Genomic DNA, 18,425 nt, shown 5'->3' on the forward strand with positions numbered 1-18,425 from the left:
AAATTTTTAAATCTTGATGTGAGCATGTTCAAATTTTTAGTTCGTAGATGGCTTCATTGGAAGCATTCTTTTACTTAGAAAATAAAACATCTTTTAAGTTAATATAGAATAGATTAGAAAAATAAAAATGAGATCTCATTAGAAGTCATTAGAATTCGTTATCATTAGAAGTTTTTAGTTTTGTTTTCCAAAAATAAATCATAATGAATAAAAGAACTGCTTCATCTTTGCATTTCTATGTCTTGTTTCTGTATCACGGGTGAGCCAGGAGCCTGATTATCAGAAAGATTTGTCTTCCGAGAGTGTAATTGCCCCCGCGACATTGCAGAAAGAGTGTAGATAATGCAAGGTTTTGTCGCAGATCTTAATTGTGTTTTTTTTTGTCGCAGATTTTAATAGTGTTTTATCCATCCATGCTAACCTACATAAATTAAGAAAATAAAAAAAAAATAAAAAACCAAGAGACTAGTATTCTCTCTTCCCGCGCTTCATGCGATCTGGAAGATCAGAAAATCTATTGATTTATTTCAAATAAAAATACTCTTGCTAGAGTACTAATCTTCAATGCGACAATAAAGAATTTTGTGAATGAGTGAAAAATCATCTTAAAATTTTTTTAGATAAAACTTAGTTTTTTTTTAATTTTAGTTTTCTTTTTAAATAATAAAAAAAAATAAAAAAATTGCCACATAATAATAATAATAATAATATATATATATATATATATATTATTGTTAAAAAAATTCTTTTTGGAAAAAATAGCCATTTTTTTAGATAGGTTACATTTCATTTTTTTTAATAATTTTTTTTTCACAATAAACAAAAAAAAAAAGAAAAAAGATTAATATAAAAAAAAAATTGAAATCCAAAACACAACAAAACGAAGTCTTAAAAAAAAATTAAAAAAAAATACAACCATACAACACACAATCACATGAATATGTTCAGAAATATCATATGTACATATGGCTGCAACAAGCAAAAAAAAAATCTCATGCTATATCATGTAAAGAAATGTTCAGAAGCCCTACGTCAATTATCGGGGACAATGATTGGATAAAATTATTTTGCATTATCAGATGTCATCACGTGAATGCCTCCTCATGAATGGTTGAAAACTTTCTTCTAAGCGACACGCCATTAACCTTTCTCTGCCCCGATGACGCTACGCGTTGCAATTTAATGACACCAGCGACTTCTTTTTCCATCATCATCAGACTCGGGATGATTTTGCGGCAACGTTTTCCCAATTTGTTGTGGCAAAGGCGGTTCCGCTCCATGGCAGCGCTGGTTTCCACAGCCAATGCAGCCATGTCAGATGCTAGTAGAGGATGGCGTAGTTTGTTTAGAGGAAGCAGAAAATAGAGGTGCTCCAGTTGTAGTTCCTGATCGGCAGAAAGAGGAGAAACATAATCATTGTAGTGCATAGAATCAGCATCGCAAAGGAAGAAGCCAGGCCTCTCTCTCAATATTTGAGCTACCTTCACAGGATCCTTGGACTCCTTCATCAACCCACCCACGCCTTCTTGGAAGACCACTAATGTGGCAGTGGGAAGGTGAATTGATCCATAAGGAAATAGAGGCGCCCGTGAAATCAAAGGTTTAGAGAATCCAAAGAAGAAATTGACCTGTGCAAGGTAGCAGCGTTAGGCGAGGTATAATCCGTTATAAGTTTCATTACTCTCATGCTGAGATCTTTATGGTGCCTCAAGGATTTTGTGTGTTTTTTTTAGGATATTGAAAAAAAAATCCATTTTAGTGTTAATTTATTTTTAGAAATTTTCTTGTTGATTTCTTTATTGAAAAAAAAATATGATTTCTTAATTTTGTTATTAAAAAAAAAAAAAAAATTGACTTTCATTCTTTTGTCTTCTTTATATAAAAAATAAATAAATAAATCATAAATAAATAAATAATAAATAAATAAAAATAAAAAATAAAAAATAAAATTTCACAAAATTCATGCAGGTTTGAAAATAAAGAAAATGGAACAGTTGGAAACAAATTTTGAGGATTGATTTATCAAACATTTGGAGGATTCTATAAATGATGATTATCTTGTTTCAATATCTTCAAGTTGGCATAACATATTTCTGTTGAATTATTTAATATCACATACTAATATGCAAACCACAACAGATCTTTCTAATGCCAATCTTTTTGCCGAGCATATTTCATCTGATCCAAACAGGGAGTATTACTTTTCATGGTTATTTTAAGAATGGATTGATTTTAATATCATGATTAAGTAAATTTCAACACTTTGATTGTCCTTAATATGTTTTATTTGGTATGAAATTTTTGCGTAAGAATCACGAAGGAAATGGCCATTTCTTCTTGAACACACTTATGTTTTCTTTCTGCCAAGTTTTTTTTACAGGTTACAGGATAATCAAGTGATCATAAGGAGATTACATTGTGACGACAGTTGGTCTTCCAAAGACTCAATTCATGAAAAATTCTAAAGACAAATCCAACTCCACAACCACTACCTTGCACCTCCCTTTTTGAAGCAGATTTTGAATTCCACCAATTGTAAATCTATAAAGCATGACATTTTCATATCCATTTTTCACAGCAAGAGTTCATCTTCATACACCATGCATTTCCTTACATCCATTTTTGGACGCTTGAAGGAGCTAATTCTTCACTGCACATATCATGACATTTTCCACTCCACAACGATCCTTTTGCATCATGATTACAACTCCTTGTTTTACAACGATGAATAAAACTCATTCCCTTTCCATGATTACATTGCCTTGTTTTCCTTGCCATGCTGATCCACACTGCTTTTCTGTGAGTTCTTTCCATTTATAGTCCTACCAAATATTTTTGTACAAACTCGTGTTGACTGATGTGGGATTCCTTAAGGCCCACCTTTCAACAAGTCTTGCCCCATCGACATCAGCACCTTATCTGGGAAATAGACTAGAGTTCCTTTTGAGTACCTAGAGGCTTGCATGCCTTAATGGCAAGTTCTCTTGCTGACGATCATGGGAATACATCAATGTCCATTGATCTTCAGATCTTGCAAGTGGCTCGACCTCAACACATCCATTCGCACTTTGCAATATGTACTCGGGTACCTTGGCACTCATTGACATCAATGGTGAGTTTCCTCGCATTGGTTAATGGCATACATCAATGGACGGTAATCCAATGATTTCTATTCATGCTCGACATCGACACATTCTTTCGCATGATTAGAATTGTACCAAGAAGTTTAGTAGCAGGTGAAGACTATACACTTTTTCACGACTCCCTCAACAGTTACAGTGGCATGAATTCTGATCTATGAGAGTACCACAGTTCCACTTTCAGCATTTATCTTTTCCATGATTCAGCATCAGCAGTTCAGATTCCTTCATTTCCAGGATCCAGTAACAACAACATCAGTCACATTTTCCTGATCCAGCAGCAGCAACAGTAGCTACATTCCTCTTGCATAGTTCATCATTCTTGGGTAAGTAGAAGCATGTTGTTTTCTAATCTTTAATCATGCAATTCCTTATATGCTAACTTCAACATTTTGGAAAATTCCCTCACCATACTACATTTCCTTTCAAGAGCCATGTCAAGTTGCATGAGGACATGCAACCAATTCAGTTGAGGGGGGGAGAACTATATTCACTTCCATGATTCCATTTCTTCACCACTATCACTCCATTTTTTCTCATTTACCATTCACCAACATTTATTTTCCAATGATACTTTGTTGCGCTTTTCTTCATAGGTAATATTGGCATGCTTCATTAATATTACAAAAGGGCTTTCTTATGCACATTGATAGCTTATGTGTTTACATTATTATTGAAGAAAAGAGAATAGAAAATGAAATGAATGTTGTTAACACAAGAACCAACATTCTTTGTATTCATGGTTGTCACACAAGAACCAACCATAAGAAAATGTAGGTTGTTACTCATGTATTTCACATATCCTGGAAACATTCATTATTAAAGACATCATCATGTAAAGCCAAAGTTGTTCAAGATGCCAAATGTTCTTAAAGAGACCCATGCATGGTTGCATGAGGACATGCAACAAGCTTAGTTGGGGAGGATGTTGGGACTCAGAAATGTCATATTTTCGTCCACCTTTTTCTTCACTATTCCTTACATTTCATCATCCCATTAACCTTTTGTCATATCATTTTCATAAATACATTTGGGTTTCACCTTCTTATTTTCCATTTTATTCATTTTTGTATTACAAGTGAATTTATGATTAAATATTAGAAAATATACATATTTTTATATATCTCAAGAATATGTGAGTTTTGTGATGTGTAGGAAATATGTGAAGAATTAATATCTCCTCCACCATATTAAGGAGATAATTATGCAAGCCTATTCCTAAGGAGAAAATCATGGATAATTTGGTTGGCATATCTTATCCTATTCCTAAGGAGAAAATCATGGAGGATTTGGTTGGCATATCTTATCCAATTCCTAAGGAGAAGATCATGGAGGATTTGGTTGGCATATCTTATCCAAGATATGTCAGAGATTTATGGAGGATTCAAAGGGATCATATTTTGTAATAATGGGAAAGTAGTTAAAAATGCTTGAGAGATTTGTGGGATCATATTTTGTAATAATGGGAAAGTAGTTAAAAATGGTTGCGAGATTTATGGAACTAAAGAGAGATTAGTGTATGATCATTATGTGTTTGTTACTCATCCCATTGTATAAATAGGAGTACAATCTCCTCCATTTGTAATCGTGAAGTTTTTGTAATCTTAGAATTTTGGAATATGTAATCTTAGAAGCTTAGAGTTGTAATCTTAGAGTTGGTTTGTAATGGAGATTTTGAAATAAAGGATCATACTTCAATTTTCCTTCTACATCTGAGTCTCCATTGAAATGGTGTGCTGGTGGAGTTATGGAGGGCCCCCATGGCCTCACCTGCATGCTTATTTGTTTATAATTTACTTTATGTTTTTGTTTGATTTCAGCTTTCAAGTTTTATTAAATGTTCTAATATTGGAAGGATCTTATTTGAAAGTGTTTTTGTAAAAGAACCATAAGATCTCATACAATGATTAGATCTAAGTTTACTTCATTTTCGCTTTTAAGTTCTAATTAGATGATCTAATTTTGGAAGAGATCTTGTAGAATATGTTCTTGTAAGGGAATCATAGATCTCAAACAATTGTTATATCTAGGCTTGATTAGTTATTGAAAGAGATCTTAATGAATATGTTCCTGTAAAGGGATTTTAAGATCTTGGACAAATTAGGAATCTTTCTAGATCTATATATTTTAGATAAGCACTTCTAAGTTTACCTTCCCAGGTTGACATTAAATTAAACTCTAATTTGTATCCGCATTTTAGACCACACAGTATTCAATAACGATGCGGATATAGTTAATTTCCTTACATCAGAAGGGTCCTATGAGGAACATATCATAGATGAACAAGAGCATGATCTACAAATTGAAAATGATCAAAATCAAAACCCAATCCCGAAGTCTGTAGTTAAGATGGAAGATCTCTATGATCTAAAGGATAGATTCAAGAAAGTTACTAACTCCAAAACTCAAAGTTATACTTTGAGATTTGAAGTAGTAAACTTAGGGTGAACTGAACAACCTAAAAATGTTAACCTAGGTCTTGGCCTATCATCAGAAGAAAGAAACTCATTCATTGGGTTGTTGAAAACATACAAAGGTGTCTTTGCCTAGGATTATGCAGATCTCAAAACTTATGATACCTATGTGATTCAACATACCATACCTATGACTTCGAACAAAAAGCTAGTTCAACAGAAGCTTTGTAAAGTTCACCCAAACCTTGAGAGTCAAATCAAATCCAAATTGAACAAGATTCTGAAAGCCAAAATAATCTTCCTCGTTAGACACTCAAAGTGAGTATCGAATATGGTGCCTGTAAGGAAAAAGAACGGTGATATTAGGATTTGTATCGATTTTAGGAACCTGAATAAAGCTTGTCAAAAAGATAAATTTCCTTTGCCTACCATGGAACAGATATTGCATTCAGTTGCAGGTTCTGAATTAATGTCTTTTCTAGATGGATTCTCAGGATATAATCAAATTCTTGTGCATCTAGATGACAGATTAGAGAAAATATTCAGGACCAAGTGGGGAACATACGCCTATCAGAAGATTCCTTTCGGACTCATTAATGTCGGTGTTACATCTCAATGTTCTACGGATTTTAAAGGTCTTATAAATAAATTAGTTGTTATTTACTTAGATGACATCACAATCTATTATAAGGATAGGAAAAATCATTTAAGTGACCTGAAGCACATTTTTGAAAAATGCAAGAAATATGACATTTCCTTAAATCCAAAAAAAAACTTATTTTGCTTTACCGGAAGGCAAACTCCTTGGGTGTATAGTGTCCAAGAAAGGGATTTACATTGATCCCGATAGAGTCCTACAGAACGCAAATATTCCTCTCCCACATAACAAAAAGACCATGCAATTGTTCCTACGCCAAATTAATTTTGTGAAAATATTTGTTCCAGATTTTTTACAGATCGTCCAACCCCTTCAAACAATGATACAAAAAAATGCAGTTTTCAAATGGGGTAAACATGAAAGGGAGTCATTTGAGTTTATTAAAAAAATCCATTATTAATGCTCCTTCATTGACAACTCCTGACTTTCTCAAACCCTTCGTATTATATACTTTTTCATTTGATACATCATGTGCAGCAATTTTAACACAGCTGAAAGATGAAAATATCAAGGCACCCATCTCTTTTTTCAATTCTAACTTACAAGGTGCCAAGTTAAATTATTCAGCTGTCGAGAAACAAGCATTTGCTGTTTTTAAAACCTTGAAACATTTCAGACATTTTCTTCTTAAAGCCCATACAAAGATAGTAGTACCCTACCTTGCAATAAACAATTATTAATCCAAAGAGAAGTAGGGGAGAAAAGAGCCAATTGGGTTACTGCACTTCGAGAATATGATGTAGAAATCCAACCAACTAAAATTGTTAGGGGCCAAGGTTTTTACAGGATGTTAACAAGAGCTTCCCAGTTATCAACAGAAGAAGATCAAGGTAATGAAGTGAAAATATCAAAGGTAATCCTCAATGATACACAATCTCAATATGCTGATTTGAAATTTTATTTGAAGAGCAGATATGCTCCTATGCATCTTAATTATAAAACAAAACATGCCTTAAGGTTGAAATCAAATCACTATGAATTAGTTAATGATGTATTGTTTAGAAAAAATTATGATTCAGTATTACTAAGATGCTTGGAGAAACCTGAAGCTGAAAAGGTCATGCAGAAATTACATGATGGACCAGCTGTAGGACATTTCAAAGGAAATACCATAGCTCACAAAATCCTGCATGTAGGATATTAATAGCCAACGATATTTAAGGATGCACATGAATATGCAAGAAATTGTAAAACTTGTCAAACCACAGCCAAAAGAGAAAGAAAGCCAACATTCCCTTTGCAACCAGTAAACATCCAACAACCATTCGAAAAATGGGGATTAGACATAATTTGTGAGATTGTTCCTAACTCTTCCAAACAACATAGATTCATCCTTACAGCTACTGATTGTTATACAAAATGGGTAGAACTTATCCCCTTAAGGATAACTAATAGAAAAAATAGTATGGATTTCATTGATCAGTACATAATTACCAGGTTTGGCTTACCTTCAGCTTTAATGTTTGACAATTCATCTTAATTTTCTGGAAATATGGTAGAATTTTCTCTAAAGTGAGGTTTTAAGTTAAAATATTCAGCTAACTATTATCCACAAGGTAAATTATTAGCAGAATCAACAAACAAAAAACTCATCAGAATTATCAAAAAGACTATTTTCCAAAATCATAGGAATTGGCACAAAGTATTGACATTTGCTTTATGGGAAGACAAAATTACCTAGAAGACCTTTATCGGTTCTTGTCCTTTTGTTTTAGTTTATGGAAAAGAAGTTGTTCTTCCCACAAACATAGCAATCCCATCTCTTGCCCTAGTGCAATTCATCAATGAAAACCCTTCTTCTTCTCTCCAAGCTAGACAGTTTCAGATTCTTAAGCTTGAAGAAGATCGAGAAAAGGCCAAAGCAACCCACTTCCATCATCAACAATTAGTCAAAGCCTCTTTTGATACAACCTATGCCAGTCAAAAAACTTTTGAAATAGTTGATTTGGGTTTGAAATGGGACAAAGCACATGAGGAAAATGGTAAACATACCAAATTTGAAAGACTATGGCTTGGCCCTTTTCAAATCATTGGGAAAATTGGAAAATCAACGTTTCTTCTAAAATAATTGTTAGGTAAGAAGCATTCTTTGCCCATTAATGGGCAAATCTTGAAAAAATACTTTTCTTAGAAGATAGCCTCTTCCAATTTTGTATCATATCGCCTTTAAGATTCTTAGGAAAATCAAGGTTAAGTAGTATTTACTTTTGGCTTTTCAAAATGAAATCTTTGATAATATTTTTGATTTTTTGCTTCTATAAGTAAAAGTTAAAAGAAATAATTAGGACATTTGAGTACAAAAGTAAACCTCATTTCTTTGGAAAAACTTGATCTTGCAAAAAAATGTTTATTCTATGAACAAGTTCTTATCCTTTTAGAGTATGAATGTTTTGTTATCAGTCAAGAAAAGAATATTTATCCTAGTAAGGACTTTCTGCAAATGAGTATATTAAAACTCTATCATTATCATCCAAAACTCTTAAAAGAGCCAATGGTTCACCCCATCTGATAAAATTTTCCTTTCTCGGAGTGTAATTATAAAATATGAAAAACTTAGAAGATAAAAAGTCTCATTACGAGTTTGTTCACCATGGTCATAGGGAAATAATTAAACTGATATTACCAATATTGCCTATCAAAACAGGGTAATAGCCAATGATCTCATCGAGCAGAAGACAAGGGGTCTCATCAAGAGCGAGCTTGTTCAGTTTAGTTACAACTAGTCAATGGCATTGTCATTATTAGGTTACCAAGCCTAGACAATGTCTTTTAAGAAACGTAAAAGAAAATATTATATTAAAAAAACGATAAGATCCAAGTGAGATTCAAAGCAAGTGAATATCATTTTGAAATTTAAAAATTGCTTCAGATGGGACAATGAATCATTGTTGGTTAAAAGATAACTCTGTCGAGGCTATGAACACCTACTGGTAGCAGAGGCTCTATCTATGATAAATGAGTAAACACCAAAAACTAATCTGTAGAAAACACCTACTATATCACTTTAAAATCTTATTATTGACTGATGCAAACATTTGTATTTTTATCATTACAAGAGTAAAGTAGTTGAATAAATAGATTGAGTAAGTGATTACAATTCTAGAGAAATGTTGTTTACTTTATAACTCATGTAATTATTATTCCTATAACTCTAATTACTTTGAAAGTCTTAGAAATTTTAGAAAACTACTTAGAGATAATTGGTTATCCCAAGTGAATCGCCAATTGTTGTACTATGAAACAACCCCCCCATTTATGGATAAGAATACCTAAGGTTAGAGACATAAATGGGGACCATTTTTAAATTTTTAGTCTTAGGATAATAAAACCTAACTCTAAGAAATTGCCTTAAAAAAACTTGCAAAACAACCTAAGGATGTGACCCTCATCGCAAATTGCAAATCGCGCTTTTCCATGTGATGATCATAAAACACCTTTAAAAAATTGTGATGCATGATCAAACCTCCCACTGCGATATCCCTATCAAAGCACCTTGTTATTTCACAAATTTCACTTCGCAAACATCGCAAGTAATTAAGCTATGCCACTACAGTGTCCATTAACAATTTATGAAATGTAATATTGTGACATTCGCAATCACATTTCACCTTATAGAGCAGGAAACACTATATTGCATCCTTTTAAAGATTGTTATGTGCGAATAAGAGCAGTAAGCATGTGAAATAATTGTGTTTTAATATAAAAACGAACGAATTGACAGGTTAATAAATATTTAGTGGCCCGAAAAGAGGTAATGATTTTCCAAGTTATGGGTAGTTAATGTTGAGTATCTCATTAAACCTTCCTCACGATCCAAAGTCATTTCAGAAAATCTTTATGTCTTAATTGCCCGATACTGTCTACGCTGATATATCTTGTCCATTTCAAGCAAGCTACAAAAGACATGTCATTGAGGAAGGTGATGGAGAAACAAAAAAAGAACAGCATTATTGAATCTGATTTTACAGAGATGGCTCCTATATTCTCTGATACAGTCTGCAACGCTGACAGAGGAGAAACATCTTAGTAGGTCATATACAATAGGCTTGAGGATGAGCATCCCAAGATTACTGTCACAAGAGCAACAACTGACTTAACAAGACCTTTGGGGCCTCAATTCAAGGATGATGCCTGATCTTTCATTCATAAGATAGGAGCGAGGACTAAAATCCTCCCATACATGGATATGATTAGGTGGGTGGTTGAAAACCTCACCATTGAAGATAGGCAATTCAGGAATTCAAGAATGGAACTCATGGGGTCATTCAGAGAAGAGGACCTGAAGAAAATGTACCATATACCTGACCCTCAGGATATATATGACAAGACATACATTGCCAACTTCGCAAAGAAGAACCCAGACCCCTTCAAGCTGATTCAGGGCTGGAGAGTATTGGACAAGAAATTGAAATTTGACAAGTCGGGTATGTATGCTATAGCCTCTTTGGCAAACCCCTACAACTATGCAGCTGCTACATTATGTAGACTATATGGGTTACCCAATAATACTATTTTTTCCATAGAATGGATTCCTCTGATTGATGCCTGCGTTAATTCCCACATCATGAATTGGGCCACCATCCTATCTCATAACCTAGCCACCATCATTACCAAATATCGACAGAAGAGAGCCTCCTCTCCATAGAACCTTCCCCCGTTCTATTTTAGTGCCTACATTATGGATGCCATCTGTTTCTACACTACATTTTCGACCATGGGTTGGAAATGGACCTTACAGGACCCTAACCTATCCATCTCAGTCATAAGAAAATATGGGAATCCAATTATATACCTCATTTCTATAAAATATGTCATGATGTTATTTTACCTCTGCATCAAATAATTTTCAATAAGAAGGCCCCCAAGTTTTCCCAAGAAGCCGCAATAGACCTTTTAGCTGTTGGAAAATATTTTATTGAAGAATGGTTCACCTACATTAGGGTTTTTGGTAGTACAGCTGACCCTCATGTCCTTCCTTTGTATGTTTCTGATAAATTGTTGGCAAGGGAAATCACCCACCAGACCGTGGGAAAAGACTTAACTAAAGTTCCCAAAGAAAGCAAGAAGTTATTATGGCCCTCTTTTCATGTCAAGTGTGGTTCTTTTTCTTTAGAAAATTTTAATCATGCTATTAAGGACTCAGTAAGCATGGAAGCCCTCAAGCTTCATACTTTGCCGAAAAGGAAATTTGATCCAGGCAAGGTAGCATATAACATCACTATTGTGGTAACGCTTAAGCAATACAACCATGATGATAACAATTTTGAAGACCTGTTATAGTCAGCTGAATCCTTCAAACAAGCATTCGAATGGGCTAAAGTGAACTTGAGTCCTGAAGATATTGAAAAAGTTCGAGAATTCAAAAATGAAAGGCTCGAAGTAATCCCAATGCACTTGCTGAATATTGAAGATAAGCCTACACCCAGTGTGACTGTTAACAGTGAAGGACCTATTTCTCGCATGGAATCTCAGGTGAATACTGAGAAAACACCAGATACAGGAAATTCCCAAGACACGGATAATACAACAGAGTCTAGCAGGAATTCAGCTGAGAAATAGGCTATGAGCACCCCATCTAAAGAAATCAATTCAAAGGTCAAAGGCAATAGTTTGGAGCAGGAGTGGGATCAGTTTAATCAGAAACTGCAAGACACTCCCAAAACGATAGATACCCAAGAGACAATGGAGTGTCAAACTCCTCTACATATTCAGGAGAATACAGAGTCCAAGTCTATGGACGAGCAGTCAAAATCCATGGATGACCAGCCCAAGCCTATGGATGAGCAGGCGACAACATCCCAACAATCTAAGATTATCCCTACTCTGCCCACATCAGACATTGTCTTGAAAGTGACCAAAATCCCTCCACTTGATGTGTTCTACAACCTGCTCCACAAGGTTGTAGTAAGAAGATAGAGGAAGAGGTAAAGGGTAGAAACACCCGAGCTCCCACCTGGAAATGATCCAATGGACATAGTTTGGAGGGACATTCCTTTCAACCCAGCTGAGAACTTAACTAGATTGTCACAGTTCATGGGAGCATATGCAACGTCAACCATGGAAAAAGCTACCGAAGTCTCTACATTGTTGAGAGAAAATGAGGAAAGGATTTCACAGCTCGAGCAGCAGCTCGAAACAGAGAAGGAAAGTGTGAATAGGCAAGTAGTTGAACAACTTTCCCAATTGCAACAGAGCATAGAAGTCCTAAAGATAAGCCATGAGGCCAATATATTAGCCAAAAACATGCAACTCCAAGAATTTCAGCAAGCCATGGAAAAATATAAGGATGTTCTTACTACCGAGGAATTCGTTAAAGAGGCGCTGGAACTAAATTACCTCCTGACGAAACAGCAAGAGCACTTCTGCTAAAATATGTCACACATTACTCCTTATCTGATCACTAGCGACCAACTAATAGATAAGGCGATCGACCAGAGAACCAAGTTTACTGATCTAAACACCAAAATCTCATGAGTTCATTGAATGGAAGGAAACAAAAGACAGAAGGAAAGCTAATCTGCCTGAGATTGATGATACACACAAAGACATTCTTTTCACGGACTGGGACGTGAGAATCAAGCAAGATGAGCTAGCAGTGGCAAGGGCAGCTGGGGTATCGAAGAATATAATCAAGGCGATGAACCACACTATGTTTGTGACCAACCTGGTAAAGGAAGGCAATATTAAAGAAATGCCCAATTTAGGTGCTTTGCATAAAAGTGGGAAGGAAAAGGTAGAGACTCAAAGGGAAGCAATCTCAAAATTGACCAAGACCCACTGGGATTCGTATTGGCAATACCTCATGAAGCCACACGTCTAAATCATGACCCTCAACTGCTCACTTTATTTGACTCAACAGATGTTTCCACCTCTCACCAATGCGATTTTCGCAGGACAGCTCAGGAGACATTTTGGGGCACCTCCTCAACCCAAACCAATGACCGATATATGTGATTTGAAGGACAAGTTGGTAGACAACAAATCATCATCTTAGCCTCTGCTCATCAAGCCACTATTTATTTTTAGAGTTAGTTAACTAGTTAGGAGGAAGGTTGTTTGAAACATCCTCAAATTTTTGTATAATCTATTTTTGCACATTATTTAGAATAGTATTTATACCTTTCTCATACATTTAGAGAAGGGTCCAGAATTTTATCAAAAACATTTACAAAGAATGCACTTTTGTAAGTTTTTGAATGCTTCGATGAAATTATGGAACATGATTGTTTCTTTTAGATATCAGACTACTTTCCTTTGTTGATACACTATTGTGTTCTTGAGAGATAATCTGATTTGAAGAAAAGAATTGATCCATGTCATTAGTCAAATGAGTAGAACTTCACACATATGGTACTATTATCTTGTATGATTGATTCTATCTTTTTTGTTTAATTAGTGACAACACTTTGCTTTCATGAATTGTGTGTGAGATTTATTCTTTCTGTTAAGCATTAATTGCACTATTGTATGATGCCTAGCTGAAATTGTTAATTTTCACATATATAATTCATCATGTATGCGATATATTCTATAAATTTCTTTGACTAACTATTTAGTCAAAGAAATTATCTTATGCGTTATCATCTCTGTTTATGCGTGATTGATCTTTATTATCACATGTTAACCAGATATCTTTGTAGATCGCATACCACACAGAAATACCCAGGTTTATCTTAGAATAAGTTAATTAGATATTTGCATGATAGAATGGGTCATTTAGATTATCATTATTCTATTGCAGTCACTCGTGAACCACCCACTCTCATCTTAAAACCCACACTGGGGAATTGGTCCCATTATCCCCAGTTGAAGCCGCCACTTTAAATGGAAAATTGTCTTAAGGTCCAGACCGGGTGGTTATCCCCTATGTTGGGGCAGCAGAATTCTAAGGCCGCAACAGTTCACAAGTAGGCCTCATGATCCCTCACAAAGATATCAACCCTCAAATCATATTTGTTGAGTGATGAAGGTGAACATATTTATTTTTAGGAACCTTATAATGTGGAGAGTAGCAATGAGTGTAAGAAACTAATGAAGGAATAAATGGACTCAATATTAGAGAGAAAATGTTGGGAGTTTGTAAAGATTCGAAAGGGAATAAATGATTTACAAAAAAAATAGGTATACATGATTAAACATGAGGGTAAATGGAAGAAGGAAAGGTTATTGGTGAATGGATTTGCCTGAAAAGAAGGTAGTGACTTTGTTTCTTTTTCCTATTGTTAATATGTTATCCATAAGAGTTATTCTTGGTCTTGTTGTTGATTTAGATTTGGAAAGTGAATAGTTAGATGTAAATACAAACTTCCATCATGGAAAATTGAAGGAGGAGAGTTATGTGGAGCAACTAAAAAGATTCAAAGTAAAAGGTAAAGAGAACCTATTTTGCAGGATGAAGAAAGTCTCAATGGGTTGAAACATGTAGGCCACCAATGGTATAAGAATTTTGATTCATTGGTGTTGGAGCATGGTTTCAAAATACTAGAGTCTAATAACTATGTCTACATTAGGAGGTATGTTCAAGAAAGGTATATTATACTATGATTATATGTGTATGATGATTGTTGGACACGATAAGACAATGATCCATAAGCTAAAAAGGGATTTGGGTTGTTAATTTGCAATGAGGGATTTGAGTCTAGTACAACAAATATTGGTAATGATCGGGATCATATGTGATAGAAAGATAAAAAATTCATGGCTATGAAATGAAAAATATATTGAGAAGGTTTACAACAAGTTCAACATGAAGGATGCCTAACTAATTGGTACACCCATAATATCCCACTTCGAACTTAGTGTTGATTTGATCCCTTAAGATGACAAGGGAGAGGAAATATGTAAAATACCTTCTACTTCAACAGTTGGAAACTTGATGTATTCAATGGTATTTACCTAACCATATATTGCACATGTAATGGGAGTAGTGAGTAGATTCCTTGCAAATCGAGACAAATGACATCGAGGAGTGGTAATGTGGATTTAAAGATATCCTAAGGGTACTAGTCATTATTGTTTGTGTTTTGATAATAATAATATTGTGCTTGAAGGTTACATAGATGCAGAAACTAGACAACTATGTGCCACATTGTGATGGTCAAAGCACCATTCATTTAGCAAAAAACCTAGCATATCATTCTAAGGCAAAGCACATTGATGTGAAATACCATTGGATTCATAAGTGCTAGATAATAGAATGCTACAATTGGAGAAAATACAAACTGATGATATGTTGAACATATGAGGTGACATGTTAATTTTTCCAACGGATAAAAACGAATCTTGTAGAACATTGGTTGAGCTCATACAAAGTGATGAAATACATTTTGGGAAATGATTCATGGCAAAGAGATAAAAAAATAGCAAAATATTCACTAAAACATATATTCTGTCTCAAGTAGAAGATTGTTATATGTAATGCTAAAATTTATATATATATATATATATAAAGCTTTTAAATTATTTTACATAATTTTTTCATTACTGATTTTTCTCTTTACTATCAATAAATTTATCATATTTTTTTTAAATTCATTTTTCCTCTGCTCTATTTTTATTTTTCACATCCTTTATAATTATCTTAATAAAATAAGATTGTAAATAAATATGAATATTTATTACTCCACATACGAGAACTGTGGTTATAAAATAAATATATAAGAAAACTGTATCATACATATCAAGCAAGGGGCTATTTATATATTGTCTTTGCACTACTCTAAAACTCTATCAATAAAGGACAAAAATGGCGTGTGATTCTGAAATTTCATTAAAGGAAAGCTTGCTCTGCGTTTTTTACGAAATTATTTGGTTTAATTCATGACCTTGAGCCTTGCCGACTAGGAGAATCACGTCTGTGACAATATAGGAAAACCTCGTTGACATATTTTACCCAGTTATTTGATAGATTCATGACATTTACTCTGGGGTTGAGGAGCATTACGTCTCCTGACAATAAACGAAACTTGGTCGGCAAAACTTTACCAAATTATTTGATAGAATCATAATATTGGCTTTTGAGGCTAACGAGCTTGCCACAGGGCATTAAATGTCTGCTCAGCTGCAAGTTTGTTAGTCATATCTAACACACGCGCGGTGATTTTCCGAACACTCCGTCTCCACCTCGTCTTATATAGCTAACGAACTTGCAACTGAGCGGGCATTTAATACCCTATCGCAGACTCGTTAGCCCTTGCCCTTGAGATCCTGTGCGACAATAAACGAGATGTTAGCTGGCAATCATTCAGTGTGGCCATCCTTACATGTTAGCTGGCAATCAATCATTCAGTCCGGGCATCCCTATCCGATTGCGGATTCCAAGAATATCTCCGAATCCGACGAACAGCAGCGGGGTCCATTGAATTCTGGAATTTTCCAAATCTGGATAACTCGAATGCAACTTGCTTGGCAATTTTTATTAAACTGCGTTGTCCAATGCCCGTGATGCACCCTCTGCAACGGTGCATAACTCTCAGTAGTAGATTGTGGTTGTGGACTAGGAGAACAGAATCGAATAATGTCCAGCAATACTGAAATGAATATGTCGGAGGAGAAAGAGAAACATTGTGTGCATGCAGTAATAGTGCCACTTCCTGCGCAGGGGCATGTGAATGTTCGTCAATACTGAGTGGACACACAAACGCGTGGTAGAAGCTTCAAAAGACGCTAAATCTATTGTTTCCAGAGACTATCCTGAATTGGAGAAGCAAGGGCAAAGAATTCGATTTCTATCCATTCCTGATGGTTTACCGCCCGACCATGGTCGCACCTCCAAACTTGGCGAATTATTTGTTGCCCTGCAAAAATTAGGCCCCGCGTTGGAGGACCTCCTTAGAAGCGCTGAAGGGAAATCACCATCATTTCCACCCATCACGTTCATCGTCACAGACGCCTTCATGTCTTGCACGGAGCAAGTCGCAAGCAATATGAAAGTGCCCAGGGTTATCTTCTGGCCTTTTTGTGCCGCTGCCTCCATTTCTCAGTGCTACGCCCACTTACTTCTTTCTGAGGGACATATTCCAGTAAACGGTACGTTTCTCAATTATAATTATTCTATTTTTTGGAATTTTAATTTTAAAATTTTTATTAACAATTATAAAATATTCGGGGTTCAGCTGCCAGCAGCGAACCCAGCTACGGTGGAGACCGACCAGGAAGATCAGGATGAGTAAACCTTGCCTCAGTCCGTTTTCAGATTAGCAGTGTGTTCATTTTTAGTTGATAGTATCTTTTATATTTCTGAATGTTTATAGGAACAGTGGATAAAAATTCTATTTCTAATTGTATGGTTTACAAAGCTTGGTTAGAAAGAGTACTAACATACCAATTTTGGATGGCTTATGTTATTTTTATGTTATTTTTAGGTGGTTCATAGCTTGGTTTCTCATTGGGCAAGCTGTGGCCACCTATATCATGTACGTGTTCTCAGTGTGCAACTTATAAATAGAAAAAGAACTACCTAAACTTACAAAAAAAAATCCAAATTCTTTTAAATATAATTTAAAAACAAAAACAAATAAATCTAATTTTTAAATAATTAAATAATAAAAAAAATAAAAGGAAAAATTGATAATGTTTACCTACTATATATTTTATAAAATTTAAAACATATTAACTTAAATCACATATCATTTATAAAATAATATTGTAATAAAAAAAACTAAACCAACAATAATCTCTGTACGTACATATATTTTTAATGATAATAAAAAATTATAAAACCATTATAATTTTAACTTATGAAACATCTGTCATTCTCATTAATTTAACATTTTAATAAAGTAATTATGTACATTGGAATTTACTTGGAATTTTGTGGATTAAACTACGATTCGGAAGAACTGGGCGAAATGGAGTGTCAACCACGTAGACGAGAGAGTCACGTGTAAGGATCATCTAGGTATAATTGGGTTGTGTGCTTTTCACAATTTGACTTTCTTACGTGCGGTTACACGTGTGAGGGGCGTGCCACAACGTCATCGATAGATGCCTCAAGCACTATGAGATGCCATGTAAGCTGGGCATAAATTTTCTCTAGTTTCCAGAATTCTGGTTGGTGCTAGATCTTCTGTTGGTGCTCGGATCATTTAACCGCCACAATCAAAATATCTAGAAACAGAGTAGAGTCCAGTGAAAGAAGATACTTAAAAAGGAACATTACCTGTGGTCATTTTAAATTGCGGTCAAGAATCTGATTTCAATTACTTTAAAACA

The 18,425-nt window shown here is 34.7% G+C and overlaps 2 protein-coding genes across 2 annotated transcripts; one reads left to right on the top strand and one right to left on the bottom strand.

Moving 5' to 3' along the window:
• Positions 1–1,085: 1,085 nt before the first annotated feature.
• On the bottom strand, positions 1,086–1,508 carry LOC149189287 (uncharacterized). The gene has a single exon (XM_089410177.1). The coding sequence runs from the start codon at positions 1,506–1,508 to the stop codon at positions 1,086–1,088; it is 423 nt and encodes a 140-aa protein (XP_089266303.1).
• Positions 1,509–16,822: 15,314 nt separating this feature from the next.
• LOC149189288 (7-deoxyloganetin glucosyltransferase-like) lies at positions 16,823–17,379 on the top strand. Its single transcript, XM_089410178.1, has 2 exons — positions 16,823–17,240; positions 17,327–17,379. Exons 1-2 carry the CDS (start codon positions 16,823–16,825, stop codon positions 17,377–17,379), a joined length of 471 nt encoding a protein of 156 aa, XP_089266304.1.
• Positions 17,380–18,425: the final 1,046 nt, after the last annotated feature.

Source organism: Pinus tabuliformis, chromosome 3_1 (assembly GCF_031772625.1).
Source record: "Pinus tabuliformis cultivar Carrire ecotype Pingquan chromosome 3_1, CPIR1, whole genome shotgun sequence".
Taxonomy (NCBI): domain Eukaryota; kingdom Viridiplantae; phylum Streptophyta; class Pinopsida; order Pinales; family Pinaceae; genus Pinus; species Pinus tabuliformis.

Bases quoted from the DNA above. Each gene is read 5' to 3' on its own strand.
- LOC149189288 (XM_089410178.1), top strand. From the start codon at position 16,823: ATGTTCGTCAATACTGAGTGGACACACAAACGCGTGGTAGAAGCTTCA. The intron at 17,241-17,326 runs GTACGTTTCTCA...TTCGGGGTTCAG, and splicing joins GGGACATATTCCAGTAAACG to CTGCCAGCAGCGAACCCAGC.
- LOC149189287 (XM_089410177.1), bottom strand. From the start codon at position 1,508: ATGAAGGAGTCCAAGGATCCTGTGAAGGTAGCTCAAATATTGAGAGAG.